General features: G+C 39.6%; 1 protein-coding gene across 5 annotated transcripts in view; it reads right to left on the bottom strand.

Annotated features, from left to right (window-relative positions):
* Positions 1-16,813, bottom strand: part of SBNO1 (strawberry notch homolog 1) — a 58,334-nt gene that overhangs the window by 27,619 nt on the left and 13,902 nt on the right. For 4 of the 5 annotated variants that reach the window (XM_019467636.2, XM_019467638.2, XM_019467639.2 and 1 more), the window contains 12 exons: positions 15,484-15,584; positions 11,335-11,431; positions 8,561-8,721; positions 7,450-7,583; positions 7,165-7,255; positions 5,535-5,696; positions 4,524-4,659; positions 4,338-4,443; positions 4,049-4,202; positions 2,884-3,066; positions 2,264-2,361; positions 1,015-1,166 (listed from right to left, as the gene is read on the bottom strand). In XM_019467636.2, coding sequence (XP_019323181.1) covers positions 1,015-1,166; positions 2,264-2,361; positions 2,884-3,066; positions 4,049-4,202; positions 4,338-4,443; positions 4,524-4,659; positions 5,535-5,696; positions 7,165-7,255; positions 7,450-7,583; positions 8,561-8,721; positions 11,335-11,431; positions 15,484-15,584 — 1,575 coding nt within the window. The remainder of the gene's footprint in view (positions 1-1,014; positions 1,167-2,263; positions 2,362-2,883; positions 3,067-4,048; positions 4,203-4,337; positions 4,444-4,523; positions 4,660-5,534; positions 5,697-7,164; positions 7,256-7,449; positions 7,584-8,560; positions 8,722-11,334; positions 11,432-15,483; positions 15,585-16,813) is intronic. The other variant, XM_019467637.2, reaches the window with a different exon arrangement.

Below are 16,813 nucleotides of genomic sequence, written 5' to 3'. Positions count from 1 at the left end.
TTTGGCTCAGGTCATGATCCTAGAGTCGTGGGTTTGAGCCCTGCTTGGGATTCTCTCTCCACCCTCCCTGCCCTTCCCCAGCTCGCGTGCTTTCTCTTTCAAAATAAACTTAAAAAATGTGAAAAACATGTACTTACAACAGATAAAAAAAATTAAGGCTCAAGTATCAGCCACTGTGTTTAGAATACACAGCATCACAGACATTCCAATGGAAGTTATCACTGTCCTAGAGAAAGCCTGTGAAGTTAACTTTTGTTTCTTAATGTTTATTTTTGAGAGAGAGAGAAAGAGAGACAGAGCATGAGCAGGGGAGGGGCAGACAGAGGGAGACACAGAATCCAAAGCAGGCTCCAGGCTCTGAGCTGTCAGCACAGAGCCCAATGCGGGGCTCGAATTCACGAATGGTGACATCATGACCTGAGCTGAAGTCAGATACTTAACCGACTAAGCCCCCCAGGTGCCTGAGAAGTTAACTTCTGAAAGCCAAACGTCTTACTAAGCATCTAAACAGAAGCTGAAGTTTGCATATTATAAAATGTCTAGTAAGCACGGAGTGTATTCTTAAAAATAATAAATTAACAAATGACTCTTTAAAGACTGTAAAAACACCATATGTGTGTATGCATATGCAGCTATAACAATAGCAAGGCCCAGATTTTGCTGTGTATTGCCCACTAGCTATGTGAACCTGGGAAGATTCCTTAACCTCTTAATCTTTCTGTGCCTTAGTGTCCTCTGTCTAGAAAACAAAGAGCAAGACCTATTTTCATATGGATCCCTTGTGGGTTAAATGAAACAATGTATGGCCAGTGCTTAATATAGTGCCTAGCACCAAACTGTTCAAGTCCTGATTTAAAACAGGGAGTTACTTGTGTGTTCAAAACCACATAGGCAACAGTGAAAATATACAACTACATGCCAATTTAAGGAAGGCGGCTCAATCCCAAAATATAGCTGCTTCAAAATGCTCAAATTTACACTATTTTCAACATCATTTAAAGAAAAAAAACCCACCTTTCCGCTTCTTCACTTTATTTTCTTTACAAGGACTGTCTCTTGGTGAACTATTGTTACTCGGAGCTGTCAAATCGATTCCTAACAAACTATACAGTTTTTTTCGATCTGGAGCAGGGAAGTGTTTTTCAATTAGTGACTGCAACACTCCTCTGTTTATAGGAGAAAAAAAGTGACAATTAGTGGCTCAGTTTGCCAAATAGTTTATTATATATAAAGTCTTACTGAATATATTTTTAAAATACATTTCCTAAAAAGTAAATACTGTATACTCTGTTCAGTTTTACAAAACAGTGATAATCCAGCTGAAATAACTTTAATACTGTAGGTCAACGCTAACTGAAATAAAGTTCAGGCCAAGCCAAATATGCAATTTTTACATTTTCCAGTAACTACGTTAAAAAGTAAAAGAAAACTAGACAAACGTTTTTTTAATAATACGTTTCAGGACATATTCTAGTATTATATATATCAATGTATCATTTCAAAATGCAATCAGTGAGATGTAAAACATATACTTTAAGTCGTTGAATGAAATCTCCTGTGTTTACATTCACAGCGTATCTCAATTTGGACTAGCCATTGATAGGCACCAGTGACTAGCTCCTACCATTTTAAACATAGTAATAGGCACATAAGTACAAAAGACAACAGATTAGTAGGTGCATGTTTTGTTTTTAGAAGCAGTTTTGGATTATATCCACCTTAAAAGGAACCACTTGAATATATCGCCTGAGGCAAAAGATAGGTGGGGCGAAGGTTATTTTGCTAATTTTACTACCACAGTTAACATGGCTAGGGTAGGCAAATAAACTGAGAAACGATGTCTAAAAACTTCTTTTTAAAACTCTTTTTCAATATCCCATGATTGCGTGCAATTTTTATACACAGATTACTAAACTGGGGCAAACTCTACTTATTGTTCGTGCGGATAATGGTAATTTCAAACACACAAAGCTGAAACTAAAACAGAAACTAATCCAAGCTGTCACACATTTCCAAGATCTACGAGACAAAAATCATACCCTTCCATTAGTTCAAATACTGGGCACAATATTGTCAAAATGCTTAACAACTGAGCATTCGTATGTTGTTTTCCAAAGGATATACTGTCATGGATCGCACAGAACTGCAAAAACTAAGATCAGAAAAACTTTAATGATGGTATGGATGAATCAAAACGTTTGCCTCCAGGAAATGCGAACACTTAAAACTAATCTAAATAAAAACTTAAAACCAAAAACATTACTTGGCAGTTGAAACAAAATCATTCAATTCTCCTCCACCCTCCTCCAAGGCTTCTAATGTTCTAGCTTCTCCTGTCGACTGCAGACCAATTACGACACACTGGAGAGAAAAACAGAATTATAAATAATACCACGCATGTGGTTTCTTAAGATGTATTTTACATATTTAAAATAGTTAAGAAAAAGGATTTCAAACAAGAATGACCCATTATTGTACATACGTGCTCATTTATTTATTCTGTATATATCTGAGGCATGCTACCATGTGTAAAAAACTTAGCTAGGAAATAGGATTACAGCAGTGGACATAATTAAAGCCCCTGCCTCAGTTCTGTGTACTTCAAGTATATCTATATTTTGCTGAAAAGAAAAAACTGTATGGCAATAAATACCCACATGTCATCAGTAGTTATATCTATGGATGGCCAAATTATAGTGGTTTATTTCTTTATAGTCTTTTGAGCTATCTAAATTCTTTAAAGAAATGTGTATTTTAAAGTCTGACTACATTAATACTTTTACAACTCTCAGAAAGAGCAGGCTTTCCAAGCAGAAAGCCTGAACACACAAGACTAGAAAACATAACCAAAGAATAAATCTATTAATGTGTTCTTCAACTTACTTTTCCATTCTTGATTTCTTCTCGAGCTAGTTGCACAACCCTTTTAACTTTGGATGCTATACACAAGTATTTGAAAAATCTCTGGTGAGCAGACCAGAACTGACCCCACATGGATTTCTTCATGCGTTGCTCAGCATCAATCAGATCTGCAGCTTGCTGAAATCGCTCTCTGGCAATGACCCACTGAAGATACACAATCAACATTTTAGATATTTCATCTGTAAGTGTGAATTATTTAAAAATCACTGATTCGGGGCACCTGGGTGCCTCATTCAGTTAAGCGTCTGACTCCTGATTTTGGCTCGGGTCATGATCTCACGGTTTCTGAGTTCGAGCCCCGCATCAGGCTCTACGTGCACAGCATGGAGCCTGCTTGGGATTCTCTCTGTCTCCCTTTCTGCCTCCCCCGCATCCCACCCCCGCTTGTGTACTTTCTCTCTCTCTCAAAAATAAATAAACATTTTTTAAAAATGACCGATTCAAGCAAAATAATGTTAGGCACAAGACTACTTAACATTAATTTAATAAACCAACTTCAGTAGCTTGGGAAGCTCTAAACAAATGTTTTTCAGGATGTTCACAGTTGCCTCGAAACTCTTCTTAGCAACTACAGTCATTTTAGGGAATAGTTACACTGTAATTTTAAAACTATGCGACTTAAATAAATGGCTTTTTAAAAAGTTTATGCATTTAAGTGATCTCTACACTAAATGTGGCTTGAACTCATAACCCTGAAGATCAAGTCACATGCTCTTCGACTGAGCCAGCCAGACACCCCATTGTAAATAGCTTTTTTGTGTTGTTTTATTTATTTATATTTACTTGAAAGAGAGAAAGCGCGCGTGCACAAGCGGTGGAGAGAGGCAGAGGGGGAGAGAAAGAATCTTAAGCAGGCTCCACACCCAGCATAGACCCTGATGCGGGGCTCGATCTCATGACCCTGGAATCATGACCTGAGCCGAAATCAAGAGTCAGACGCTCAACCGACTGAACTACCCAGGCTCCCCAATAGCTTTTTTCTCCTAATAAATTACTTTAACAAAGAGAAAGCTTAGAAAATTAGGAAAGTAAGGATCTGGTGATTTATCTGTTGTTTTACAGCAAAATATACTCTTGTGGGCTGACAGACATTAAAAATACTAGGAATTAAGAAATAACTTCTCACCAGCTTGACTGCTTTGTTATACATTTTCACATAGCTCTGAGAAAGAAGAACTTCCTCAATTTTGAAGGTCACTCCAGTAAAGCTCAGCTGTCGAGCAATGTACATTCCTCTAAGTTTCATATCCATAGCAACTATTTCCATGGCACCAACACCTCTGAATAAAATTAAAACACACAGTAACTATCATTAAATATAGTAGGGCTTTAATATAAGTGGAAAAGGTTTTAGCAGTAACACCTCTTTTAAACTGCAACTGAGAACAAACAGCGTATACCGTAAACTACATTACCTCCGTTCTACTGCTTGGATAAAATCACTGAATTCTCTAAATGGAGTTCCCTCACCCCATATTCCAAGACGGTTCATATAGGCCATGTTTCGTGGTTCAGAAGCACCTGAAAAATCCCAAAACAAAACATGTTATAGCTGAATAAATAACTCACACATGTATCTTTCAAATAAAATAACAACTCACCAGTGGCACTAGCATAAACAACTCTGGCCTTTGGCAATTTGTTCTGAAGCTCTAAAACTGCCAAGCCTGTCTTGGTTGGCTTCGAAGAACCAACAGGACATAAGTTTTTTGCTTTATGGCATTCATCAAAGACTATCTGTACAGAGTGAATTAAGGAACACATCACAGTAGCAAGTATTTCTAATCTTTAAAGAAGATTTAACTTTTATTTCCTTAAGGTCTTGGGGAACATCCCAAATTTCTGTGGTAGAGGAGTGGGCCAAGTTCAAGATAATCAGGAAGGGAGAGTTGCCACGGATAATAAGCCCCTGAGCATTAACTTTTTAAAATAATACCAACATACCCATCATACAGCTTTGTAAAACCTATAACATTTTACCTTATTTGCCTCAGATTCTTTTTAAGATCACAAACATAAATGAAGCCCTCTACGTGCCTCTCTTTGACGTAACCCCTCCCTTTCAAGTCTCAGAGGCAACCTCTCATTTGGGTATTTCTCTTAACCTGATATTTAATTCTTGATTAGAATGGAGGAAAGGATCCACCCTGGCAAGAAAGGTCCGCCACACAATTTTGGCAAATTCTCTAAGTAGAAGTACAATTGGTAACTAACTTAATGAGCATTTTAAAAACTGGCATTCCTCATGCAGGACAGCAAAAGGTTTGCCATGGGTAAATAGGTTTGAACATCACTAAGTTCAGTTTTTTCCCCTTAGTCTCTCAGGTGCTTTACTATATCAATATGCACCGTGAATCCCCAAAAAGAGGAATATAGCATTCATCACGTCCCACACCTCTTAACATTTCCCTAAACCAGGAGCTTACATACTGGCCTCCTATATGGCAGCTACAAAACAGAATCAACTTTCTGACCCCTTGGATGCTGAGCTATCCTAAAAGCTCTCATCCCAGCAATTGCAGTTAACCTCAGGATGTAGTTTTCCAAAGGTTTACTCTCACATGCACTTTTGTGTCATTAAAAAACATAAAAACATTTATTGAAAAGGATACCACTCCATCGAAGTCATCACCACACCAATGCAGAAGTTGTTTTAATCTAGTTTTGTATTTACCACCAGACTGACTTTCACCAATAAGGGAAGAATAGGTAGCAAAAATAACACCCTTTTTCACGCTCCCGTTATGTTTGGAAGAAATTTTTCCATATTTAAACTAAAAAAGAAAAAAGAAGTTATAAATATACTTTTTTCTCTGAAACATTTATCTTACCTAAGCTTCTATAGCAGGAAACTGGTGAGTCTATCATGGGTTTTAGGGAAGTCAAAGGACCCCTAAGACCATACACAAAATTTCTTCTACGTACGTATACACACACACGTACCATTGTATGTATGTACGTACACACACACATAACTTCATGACATAAGGATCCAGTTTTCATCAAAGTCTCAAAAACCTTTTTTTTTCTGAGAGAGTGCTGGCAGCGGAGGGGCAGAGGGAGAGGAAAAGACTCCCCTAAGCAGGCTCCACACCCAGCAGGGAGCCACCCAGGCCCTCCTCAAAAAACTTCTATCAACAACAACAACAAAAGATTACAGGGGCTCCTGGGTGGCTAAGTCAGTTAAACATCCTACTCTGGATTTCAATTCATGTCATGATTTCGCCCCCATGGGATCAAGCCCCGCATGGGGCTCTGTGCTGGATGTAGAGCCTGCCTAAGATTCTCTCCTCTCTCCCTCTGTCCCTCCCCTACTCCCTCTCTCAAAAACAAAACAAAAAGCCGCAAGGTTATAAACCAAGCTCCCCTCTAAGAAAAAAGTCACGATATTCATTTCACAAATATTTATCGTGCACTTGCTATATGCCAAGTCACTGTCAGTCCTGTGTCATATATAACGAGCTATGCCGGTCAGTTTTTTAGTTTGAGCTGTCGGTTATCAATTCAAGAACCGGCACCACCAACCCACTCAGTCATACCCCACCCCAAAAAGCCGATGATGAGCAAGGCGACACTGAACCAACTTAGGGCCACAGGGAATGCTTGTCCTTACTTATTTTCAAAAGGCTAACGGGGAGGCACCTGCAGGAACCAGGTCTGTCTATTCCACCCTGGTAACTCCAGCAGTTGGTGCACAGGAGGAGGTCAGTAAGGGTTTGCTAAATGAACATGAAGATTCTTATCACAGTAAACTGCTTCAGATACCTACCCACATTTTCTTCCACTTGACAGTATTGTTCTTACATAAACGCAGGTACAGATACACAAATCTACCAGACAAATCTCCAAATCAGTCTCCAAAAGTCAACAATTCCCTATGTGCTGTGATGGGCACACTACCTGTCCACACGGCTTTACTACAGTGCACCCTTCCACACACAGTTGTGAGCTTCAGCATATAAAGTCACCTCAGAAACAAAGACCAACACCGAAGACTGAGAATAAACTCCGTAACGACAGAGACAAGGCCTATTTTGTTTGTCACCACCCAACCGTACCTGGCACAGTAGCTGACGTACAGTAATCCACAACCCAATGAGAATGGCCAGCCCTCAACTAATGCTTTCTGTAAAATAACTCACTTGATCTTTGTAACTCTACAAAGTAGAACCTGTTATTATTCCAATCTCACAGATGAATCAATATTTACTGAATGACTAACTGAATAGAAAACTTTCATACCTTATTTAATGAATGAACCAAAATGTTTTTTGCTCCAATATCCCTCAAATCTCTTTCAGCATCATACTTCAAGTCATTTGAAACACTGAACCTGCCACATAAAAAAGAAAAACACACACACACACACAAATTAAATGCAAATTCCATCAATCCAGCAGTACTCAGGATAAATAAAACCAGGCCTCGACACTTAAAAAATACACCTACTCAGTAATAAAACCCATCTCACATGCGTAAGTAATTATTCACAAAAGAAAGCTTACACAGTCTTTGGCACTTACTTACCATAATGCTCTTTTTCTACTCAACAAATAATTTTCATAGATGATTCCTGCTATCGTCCTTCCTTTTCCTACACCAGCACCATCACCTATTAAGAAGCCAGCACGATCTCCATTAGGTAGGAATGTTTCATGTTGCTAAAAAAGAGAAAGTTGATAATTAATCTACTCCTTCAAATACCTTAGTCATCAGTCTTTTAAACAGGAAAATATTAACGTGATTTATGCGTATACAAATGACATACGCTTTGGCTTAGTATGAATACTTTCTTTATATTTACTAAGTATTGTTTCTTGCCACACTCACATGCACCAGGTAACTGAAGTCAACAAACTGGTGAGCTTCTCCCATACCTGTTTCAATGCTTGCAGAGTCAAATACAAACTTTTAATCACACATAAACATGGGGGATGGTTACCTGTTTGGCCATTACTTATTTTACAGAAATGGAGTAAGACAGAAGCCCTCTCAAGACAACTAGCATAACTCTAATTCATGGTTTTAAAAGACAGTACCATACCCATACACTAATACCACAGTTTATTCAAACACCCACAAGGGTATGGGCTTTTAAGTCTTTTCCAGCATTCTACCACCAAAGTTAAAAAAGCTGCAACGAATAGTCATCCACCAAAAACAAAAACAAAGTCAACCACCCATCTATCCATCTCCTTAATATATATGTTCTCAATCTAATAGTTCTGTCGAATAGACTTCCAATAATACACTTGTTAGGTCAAAGGATATGTGTTATTTTTTCAAGCAAGTTCTGCGCCCAGCGTGGGGCTTGAACTCGTGACCCCGAGATCAAGAGTTGCATGACTCCAAGATCAAAAGTTGCATGACTGAGCCAGCCAGACGCCTTAAGATATATGTATTTTTAATTTTAATACACATTCCAAAAAGGCTGTAACATTTGTCATTTCTAGTAGAAACGCGCACCTCCTGAATCCATGCTACCTCTTTAATTATCAGACACGTGAAACTTCTATAAAAATCACATTCACAAGTTTTTCATGCAAGGAAAACTTAAACTTGCATTAAAACAACTGTATTATATGGACCAGCATTCAAAGATAAATATTGTATGTAGCTACGAAATATTATTGCTTACCTGTGCTGCATAAGTAATTGCCTCAAGCTGTAACGCTGATAACCAGCCATTATCAATGGTTTCTTCAGAAATGGATGTTTTGTACCAAACATCAGGAGGAGTAACACTGGATAAAGAACTAGTTTCCACTACAGCATCTGGATGACGTAGGCCAATTTTTACTGAACGAAAAATTAAAAAAACTCCATTTTAATTTTTCTAGGTAATAACACTTCCAGTTTTATTATATGATATTGCCATATTTTTCCTATCATAGAAAAAGTAAAAGTAAATAAGTAACTATACACTTCAGGATTCTATAAAGGCATTGATGGGTGGTAAATTACTATTTAAATTTGACTAAAAGGACCTATTTATCAAATACTCATGCTTTAAATAAAGACCCGCTGATTAAAAAAGTCTAGAAAAATATGGACTTGGTTCATACCATCAGGTTCTCCAATAGCAACAAACACAATCCTAGATTTGGGAATTTATTTGAATGAATCACTCCCTTGCATCAGTGAAACAAAAGTTTGGAATGTAATTTTATTTTGAAAGGGATTTTGATGGAAATCTTGGCCATAAAATTAAACAGCAACTAATTCCCTAAAATGCATTATGTGAATAGCTTTATTTTTTTTTTTTATTTTTGAGACAGAGAGAGACAGAACATGAACGGGGGAGGGGCAGAGAGAGAGGGAGACACAGAATCGGAAGCAGGCTCCAGGCTCTGAGCCATCAGCCCAGAGCCCGACGCGGGGCTCGAACTCACGGACCGTGAGATCGTGACCTGAGCTGAAGTCGGACGCTTAACCGACTGAGCCACCCAGGCGCCCCTATGTGAATAGCTTTAAACAGAGATCAGCAAACCTTTTCTATATATGGTCAGACAATAAATATTTCCAGCTTTGCAGAGTATCTGGTGTTACTGAACATCGGTATTGTAGCAAAGTAAAAGCAGCCATAGCCAATAAATAAATAAACTCACGCGCATGGTTATGTTCCAATAAAACTTTATAAAAACAAGCAAAAGTCCAAATTTAGTTTGCTGACTTTGGTTTCAAGGGCCACGGATAAACTCTCAATCCTTTTATGAACTATTATGGGTGGGAGGGGGAAACTACCCATTTCGGATACCACAACCTGAAGTTCGTAGTTTAAAAATTTATACAGGTATGTAAGTATATGTGTATGTATTATTTTTAAGTAGCTTCCACATCCAACGTGGGGCTCGAACTTACAACTCTGAAATCAAAAGCTACATGTTCTACCAGCTGAGCAAGCCAAGTGCTCTTTAAAGTTCGTCAAAAAACAATTATTTTAACCAATTTGACAGTAAATTTCATATATTAAAAAAATAAAAAATAAAAAAAAAATTAAAAAAACCAATTATTTTTACTGTATGTTCAACTAACTTGGATTTCAATTAAAAAATAAAATTTAATTAAAAAAATTGTTTTTCTTTTACTTCTAAAGTTCATTTTAGGGGCACCTGGGTAGCTCAGTCAATCAGGTGTCTGACTCCTGGGTTTCAGCTCAGGTTTCAGTTCTCACAGTTTATGACATTAAGTCCCGAGTCGGGTTCTGTACTAACACCATGCACCTGCTTGGGGGTTCCCTCTCTCCCTGTCCTTCCCTGGCTCGCTCTCTCAAAATACATAAACTTAAATAAATAAATAGAGACACCTGGGTGGCTCAGTAGGTTGAGCGTCCAATGTCGGCTCAGGTCACGATCTCATGATTCATGGGTTCAAGGCCCCACACATCCAGCACTCTGCTGTCAGTGTGGAGCCCGCTTTGGATTCTCTATTCCTCTCTCTTTCTGCACCTTCTCCTGTCCCACTCACATGCATACACGCTCTCTCTCAAAAATAAACATTAAAAATAAATAACTTCTTTTTAAATGGCCAGAAAATTATGGGAGCTTGAAGTCCATACACAGTTGGTAAACAGATTTTTTAGTTCAAGTGGTAATATTAGTGGCTTTTTATAGAAACTCAGAGTACATAAAAGATTCTAGCCATGTGTATATTTTTTCCATCTTATCACCACCATATAATGAGAGTGAACATTTTTTTTTTTTGAGAGGGAGGGAGTACATGCTCGAGGCAGGAGGGAGGTGGGGAGAGGGAGAATCTCAAGCAAGCTCCATGCCGAACTGAAGCCCCACTGGGCTCAAATGCACAACCATGAGATCGTGACCTGAGTGAACCTAAATCAAGAGTCGGGCACTTAACCAACTGAGCCACCCAAAGTGAACATTTTTCTACCAAAGTTAAAAACTATTAATTTTCAGTTTGACATAGTACAATGGTCACTAAAAAAATAAAACATGGTTGTTATGCCAAAAAGGGAGAAATGTTAATGTACACTATTGAAATAAATAGCACATTGTATTTTTAAGATTCCCATGCTTTTGTTTGCATAAAGTATATAAAGCTAAGGTACAGACTTACGCCTCTATAATTCACTATGATTTTATACCTGCTGCTGACATGAGCAAAATTAACTTGAAACAAAATAAAGCCCAAGCTTTTTTCCTCTTAGTTTTAAAGGACTTCAACCCAAAACAGTTTTAACTTTCTGTAGGAAAAAATACACCAGTAAAATTTTCACCTAGATATTTTAAAACCTGTAATAGTTTAAAACAGATTACAAGGCTCACACTTGTCAAATTCCAAGGTACCCAATATTGATAGATCCTAATCGGTAATAACATGTGTGGGAAAGTTACTTAAGTTCAAGAGGAACCCAAAAGTCTTTCATCATTTTGACAAATCCCAAAGACATACGTTTTATTGGCATATATTCTGCGTAGGTTTCTGCATGACCCATTTCTTCTTCATCTTCCTCCTCTGGTTCATCTTCCTCTTTCACAACAGGGACCTTCTGTAACATAGAGCATAATCAGAGACTGGAGGTCCAGCCAACACACAGGAAAACTCCTCTGTAGGAACACTAGCAATCTTCAGTCTTGGAAACATGACATTCCTCTTCTATGTTCCCTCAAAGCTGGATCATACTTTGGTTCTTCCGTGCTTCTCTGATGAGCAAAGATAATCCATGCCCTACTCTCAGCTCTAACGCACCGCTGGGTCACGTCAGGGCTCCACCTTCCTTCCAGTCACTACCTCTCAAACTACTCTCCCCTTTGCCTACCACCCTCCCTGATGCCCAGAACTCTTTCTAACCTTAGTCCTTGTCAGTTCCAGGAAGAGAAGGACCAAAAGGCTTAGGAAGGAAGGTGGATGAGCCCCAGCAGCTCATCCTACAACATCAATGGCAGAAACCACTGAAGCCACACATCCCACCCTCGTTTTAGTGAACCTTCATGTCACCTGTCTTCTCTCCCTCGGACACTGAAACTAAAACCCCAGAAAACTCTGGATTTAAAGGTTCTTCTGAAGGACGGAGCGTTTACTTCAGACATCTGTGTCTCCACAAACACAACAATCACATATAAGAAAGCCTTATCACTTACTCTCTAATCCTTGGCACACGTGAAAATGAAATGGGGAGCTATTAGTTAAGTACACCAGGAAAACTAGAATAAAGCCAGACTGTCCTAGACAACTTGTGTGAATGGTTACCAATCACATGTTCCTTTTTTTCTTCACAGAATCTTAAAGGAGGAGCGGTAGGGAGAAATAGGGGAATAGAAAGCCCCTGAACAAGCCTCTTTTCACTACAAGTAAACCAACACCAAAGATATTTATTAATGTGCTTGTTCAAGAAAGACTATAGAGAAAAATCTGTGAAATCCAGTATATCCAGAAAAGAGGGGGAAAAAAAAAAAGAGAGAGAGAAGCCAGTCAGGCCCTACAGGCAACGCCAAGGATAACAAAACATCGAAAGGTAAGGACAGGCTCTTCGATTTCTTTATATTTTGTCTAGAGTTATGATGGCAAACAGATGCTCAACAAAGTGGGAAGGAAGAGGGAGATGGTAGATAAACATCCAATCAACATCAATCCATGGAATCCTTAGGAAAAAAATCCAAAAAAGTTCCGAATGTTCTTAGAAAGTATGCCAAAATAAAACTCAATTTCAGAAACCGGAGACAAAGTGGGGTTGGCAAAGAAACACATACAAATCCTCATTCTGCTGTTAATTTGTGTGGCCTTGCTTAAATCACTTAAATTCTGTGTCTTCCCCATCCCACCTTCAGCCCTTTCCTCACGTTATCAAATAAGACTAGGGGACCTGGGGAGCTCAGTGGGTTGGGCTTCCGACTTCAGGTCATGATCTCCCAGTTCGTGAGTTCAAGCCCCATATCGGGCTCTCTGCTGTCAGTGCAGAGCCCGCTTCAGATCCTGTCCTCCTCTCTCAGCTCCTCCCCCACTCATGCTCTCTCTCTCAAAAATAAATAAAACACAAAACATTGAAAAAAAAAAAAGAATGCATACTATGCTAAATGACCAGCCTCCTTCCTTCTCCCTCTATCTTATCTTCCCTTACCTGAATTAAAAAAAAAAATCACCAAGAGTGTTAACTGGAAGATAAGCTGGTCTACTGTCTGGTCACAAAATCCAGGGACAGACAGGTAAATTTCAAAGCCAATAAAAAGGCAACTGAGCTTGTCCCCAAGCTTCAAGTCAAGGAGATAAATGAGGGGGAGTGGGGAGACTGTGGTACCTGCAGAACGCCCACCCAACACACAAAGTCCACGTTCCTACTCAGCCAGGAGCCTGTGTAGGTGGGAATGTGGGCCCATGGTCGTCAGGTACTCCTGTTTTTCAGGAGAACCTGGAAATCAGAGGATTTTTATGTGGTAGCAACAAATTCAAATTTTTTCAAAATACTGTGGAGTCCCACCCAACAAAACACATCTGTCAACTGGCTTTGGTCCACAGTCTACCAGTTTGTGATCTCTGCCAGAGATACAGATTTTTTTTTTTTTTAAAGTAAGCTCTATGCCCAGTGTGGGGCCAGAACTCAAGACCTCAAGATCAAGAGTCACATGCTCCACGGACTGAGCCAGTCAGGCGCCCGTTAGATGTTTCTTTTTTTTTTTTTTAAAGTTTACTGGTTTTGAGGGAGAGAGAGAGAGGAGGGACGGAGAGAATGAGTAGGATAGGAGCAGACAGAGAGAGAGAGAGAGAGAGAGAGAGAGAGAAATTCCAAGCAAGCTCCACGCTGTCAGCACAGAGCCCGACGTGGGGCTTGAACCCACAAACTGGGGGATCATGACCTGAGCCAAAGCTGGATGCTAAACCAACCGAGCCACCCAGGTGCCCCTCTTTTTTTTTTAATATTTATTTCTGAGAGAGAGAGAAAAAGCACGAGCGGGGGAGGGGCAGAGAGAGAAGGAGACAGAGTATCTGAAGCGTGCTCTGTGCAGAGAGCCCCATGCAGGGCTTGAACTCACGAATCGAGAGATCATGACCTGAGCTGAAGCCACCCAGGCACTCCCTGTTAGAGGTTTCTTAACTGCAAGGACAACAAAGAACTTCTGGCATATTATGGGCAAACATAAGCTGAACTGGGAACCTGAGTACTACATACATTTTTTAAAGAAAAACGCAATCTCAGGGTACGTAGGTGGCTCAGTTGGTTAAGTGTCAGACTTGGGTTCAGTCATGATCTCCTGGTTCATGAGTTCGAGCCATGCACGGGGCTATCTGCTGTCAGAACAGAGCCCGCTTGGGATCTTCTGTCCCCCATTCTCTGCCCCTCCCTGGCTGGTTCTCTCTCTCTCAAAAATAAACTTAAAAAAAATTAAAAAAAAAAAGAAAAAAGAAAAACGCAATTGTATTTTCTAAAAATCAACTTCCATGTAAGTTGCTGGCACACAACTATTAAGTAAACTGGGTCCGGCCAGCATTCACTCTCCTAGTCCCTGTTCAAAACCTCAGGCACAGACGGCTGCGCTGTGTCTCCAGTTCCTTATTCTGTCCCCAAGTCTTAGCAATCCTCTGGTATTGTTACATGTTTTCCTTTTGTTCTTCCCTCTCACCTTGTTCCAATCATTCTCTTTGTAGTCCCCCAGGTTTAATTTCTAATACTTCCTTCTGGAGTACTTAGCCAAAGGGTCTCCCCCCCACCAGCCCATCCTGAGTCACTAACAGGATCCTCCACTTCCGGTGGCCCCGACTGGTGCTGCACCAAGTCCAAATCTTTCAAACTCAACTCAGAACCCTCCAAAGTGCCAAATCCAACTATTCGAACTTCCTCATGGCTTACGGTCACCTAAACATATAGCCACCGCCTCTGTGCCAATGCATTAGCTCCCTTCCTAAAATGCCCTCCTACAGTCTCTCCAAACTCAACACCCAATCTCCATTATATCTCTGCCACAAAATGAAATCGTCGCAGGCCATTTGAGTCCAGGGAGACCTCCTCTTCCTCCAAAGTCATAACCCTAATTGTGACTGTCCCAATGTACTTTTTGCTGTACCTTCTATTACCACTTACACCATGTGCTTGTCAAACTGTGTGATTATGGAAGGGGGAACCACGTAGCATACCTCTTGAACAAACCCACCACACACATGCAGTGTTAGACACAGCAATGAAATAAATGTACAGAATTAGTTAACCCAAAACATACAACATTTCCAAACTACAAGGAAAAAGATTACTTGTAACTAGAACATTATATGATCTAACAGCTCAGAACTAGCCATACATGCAAGTTCAATCCTAAAATGGACCATTATCTAACACTTTTGGTTAACTCACATTGTCTTTGTCTACCAGATGAGATCCACAAAAAAAGGATGTGAGGACCGCGTGTAATACTACACCCTATCAAATATGCAAGTTATTATCACCTTGTTCAGTAGGTTAGTTTACTGCAGTGAGATTTAATGCTTACTCATTAGTTTATGCAGTTGAGTAGCCCCCCTTCACCCCAAAAAAGTTTTCTGAGGGTTGTTTTAGAGTACTTTTAGCCAAGTGTACTTCCATAACACAATACAGATACAGCTTTTAAAACTCACCATGGTTGGGGAAAAACTCCTCATTTTCATGTCGTTTATCCATATTCTCGCTACTTCTTTATTCGAAGACTCCTTCTTTACTGTACCATTGCTTACATCAGCTGAGGGGGAGAGTCATTACATTTTAGAACGATTTCTGAATTTCTTTTCCAACAGTTTTTTAAAAACTCAGTAGTTTACCCACTTCACAAATGAAAAAATACCGATCTGCTTATCACTACCTTAAATTAAGCATAAGGATAAAAACACGCAAGGCAATGTGTTATCGTGGAGGTAAGAATTAACCTTAGAAAACAAGTTACCTTAAACGGATATGCGTGTACAGGAAACGTGAAAACTATCAAAAAGACACCTTAATCAGAATATCTGATAGTTTCTTTCAACACAAACACCAAGAGCTAGCATTACTTTGGGACACTTCACTTGGTTCATCAAAAAACCCCACAAAACTTGGTATTATCACCAAGACAGAATCAATCTCACCTGAGTTGATGATACTTGCTTTCAAGGCAAAATAATTCTTTCTTGGAAGGAAAAAAGAAAAAAATTTGGAAATTCTACGTTCCTCCTCTCCTCAAAGATCCGAACAATGAATTTTTTCTTCTTCTATACCAGTGGTTTGCAAACTCTTTTTACACACAGCAAGAGAACTGAATCCTTCAACTCGAGTACTAGGCCAAGGAGAACTTCTTGACTGAGGAGTCTAGAGCCCCGTAACCAGCCTACATCCCTGAAGTGCTCGCTTCAGGTACCTGGGATCCTTGAGACCACAGTGTGACAATCCCAGCAGGAGGACTGACCGGATCGGATCTATTCTACCAAAAGATAGGGAGTGTTTGGAGGCCTGTCACTTGGGACTCCAAAATAACAAAGTGTTAACAAAATAAGGAGGTCAGAACAGAGATAACGGATTTATCTGTTTAACGTTAACTGTGGGAGAGCCAGTGAACAGTTCAGAGTTACAGAAGCGGACTCAGAACCCAGAGACCCAAACAGCTCATGGCTCCAAAAGGCGCAACACCCATAGCTAAGTGAGGGAGGAACATGCAAAATCTTGCTCTTTGCAGTTTCATACTTTTATTGTTCTTCCCCTTTAGTAAAAAGATGATCCTCTGCTACAACACAAAAGTATGCTTATCTTCGGCATTCACTTACATGTTTCTTTTTCAGCCCTGGTCTAGTCTGACGGTTTCTCAGGCTTCCACACAAAGATGGCCTTGATTGGTACTCTTTTGTCTTTTTAAAATTACTCCACTGGATGTGGTAGATGTTACTGTACTTACTAAGTATTACTGGATCAGCTCCAAACCTATCCTGTTTTGTTTTGCTT

Source organism: Panthera pardus, unplaced genomic scaffold (genome assembly GCF_024362965.1).
Source record: "Panthera pardus isolate Hobbes unplaced genomic scaffold, ASM2436296v1 HiC_scaffold_15, whole genome shotgun sequence".
NCBI lineage: Eukaryota > Metazoa > Chordata > Mammalia > Carnivora > Felidae > Panthera > Panthera pardus.
Note: the sequence above shows the minus strand (reverse complement) of the source record. Positions and strands in the feature narration are given on the sequence as shown.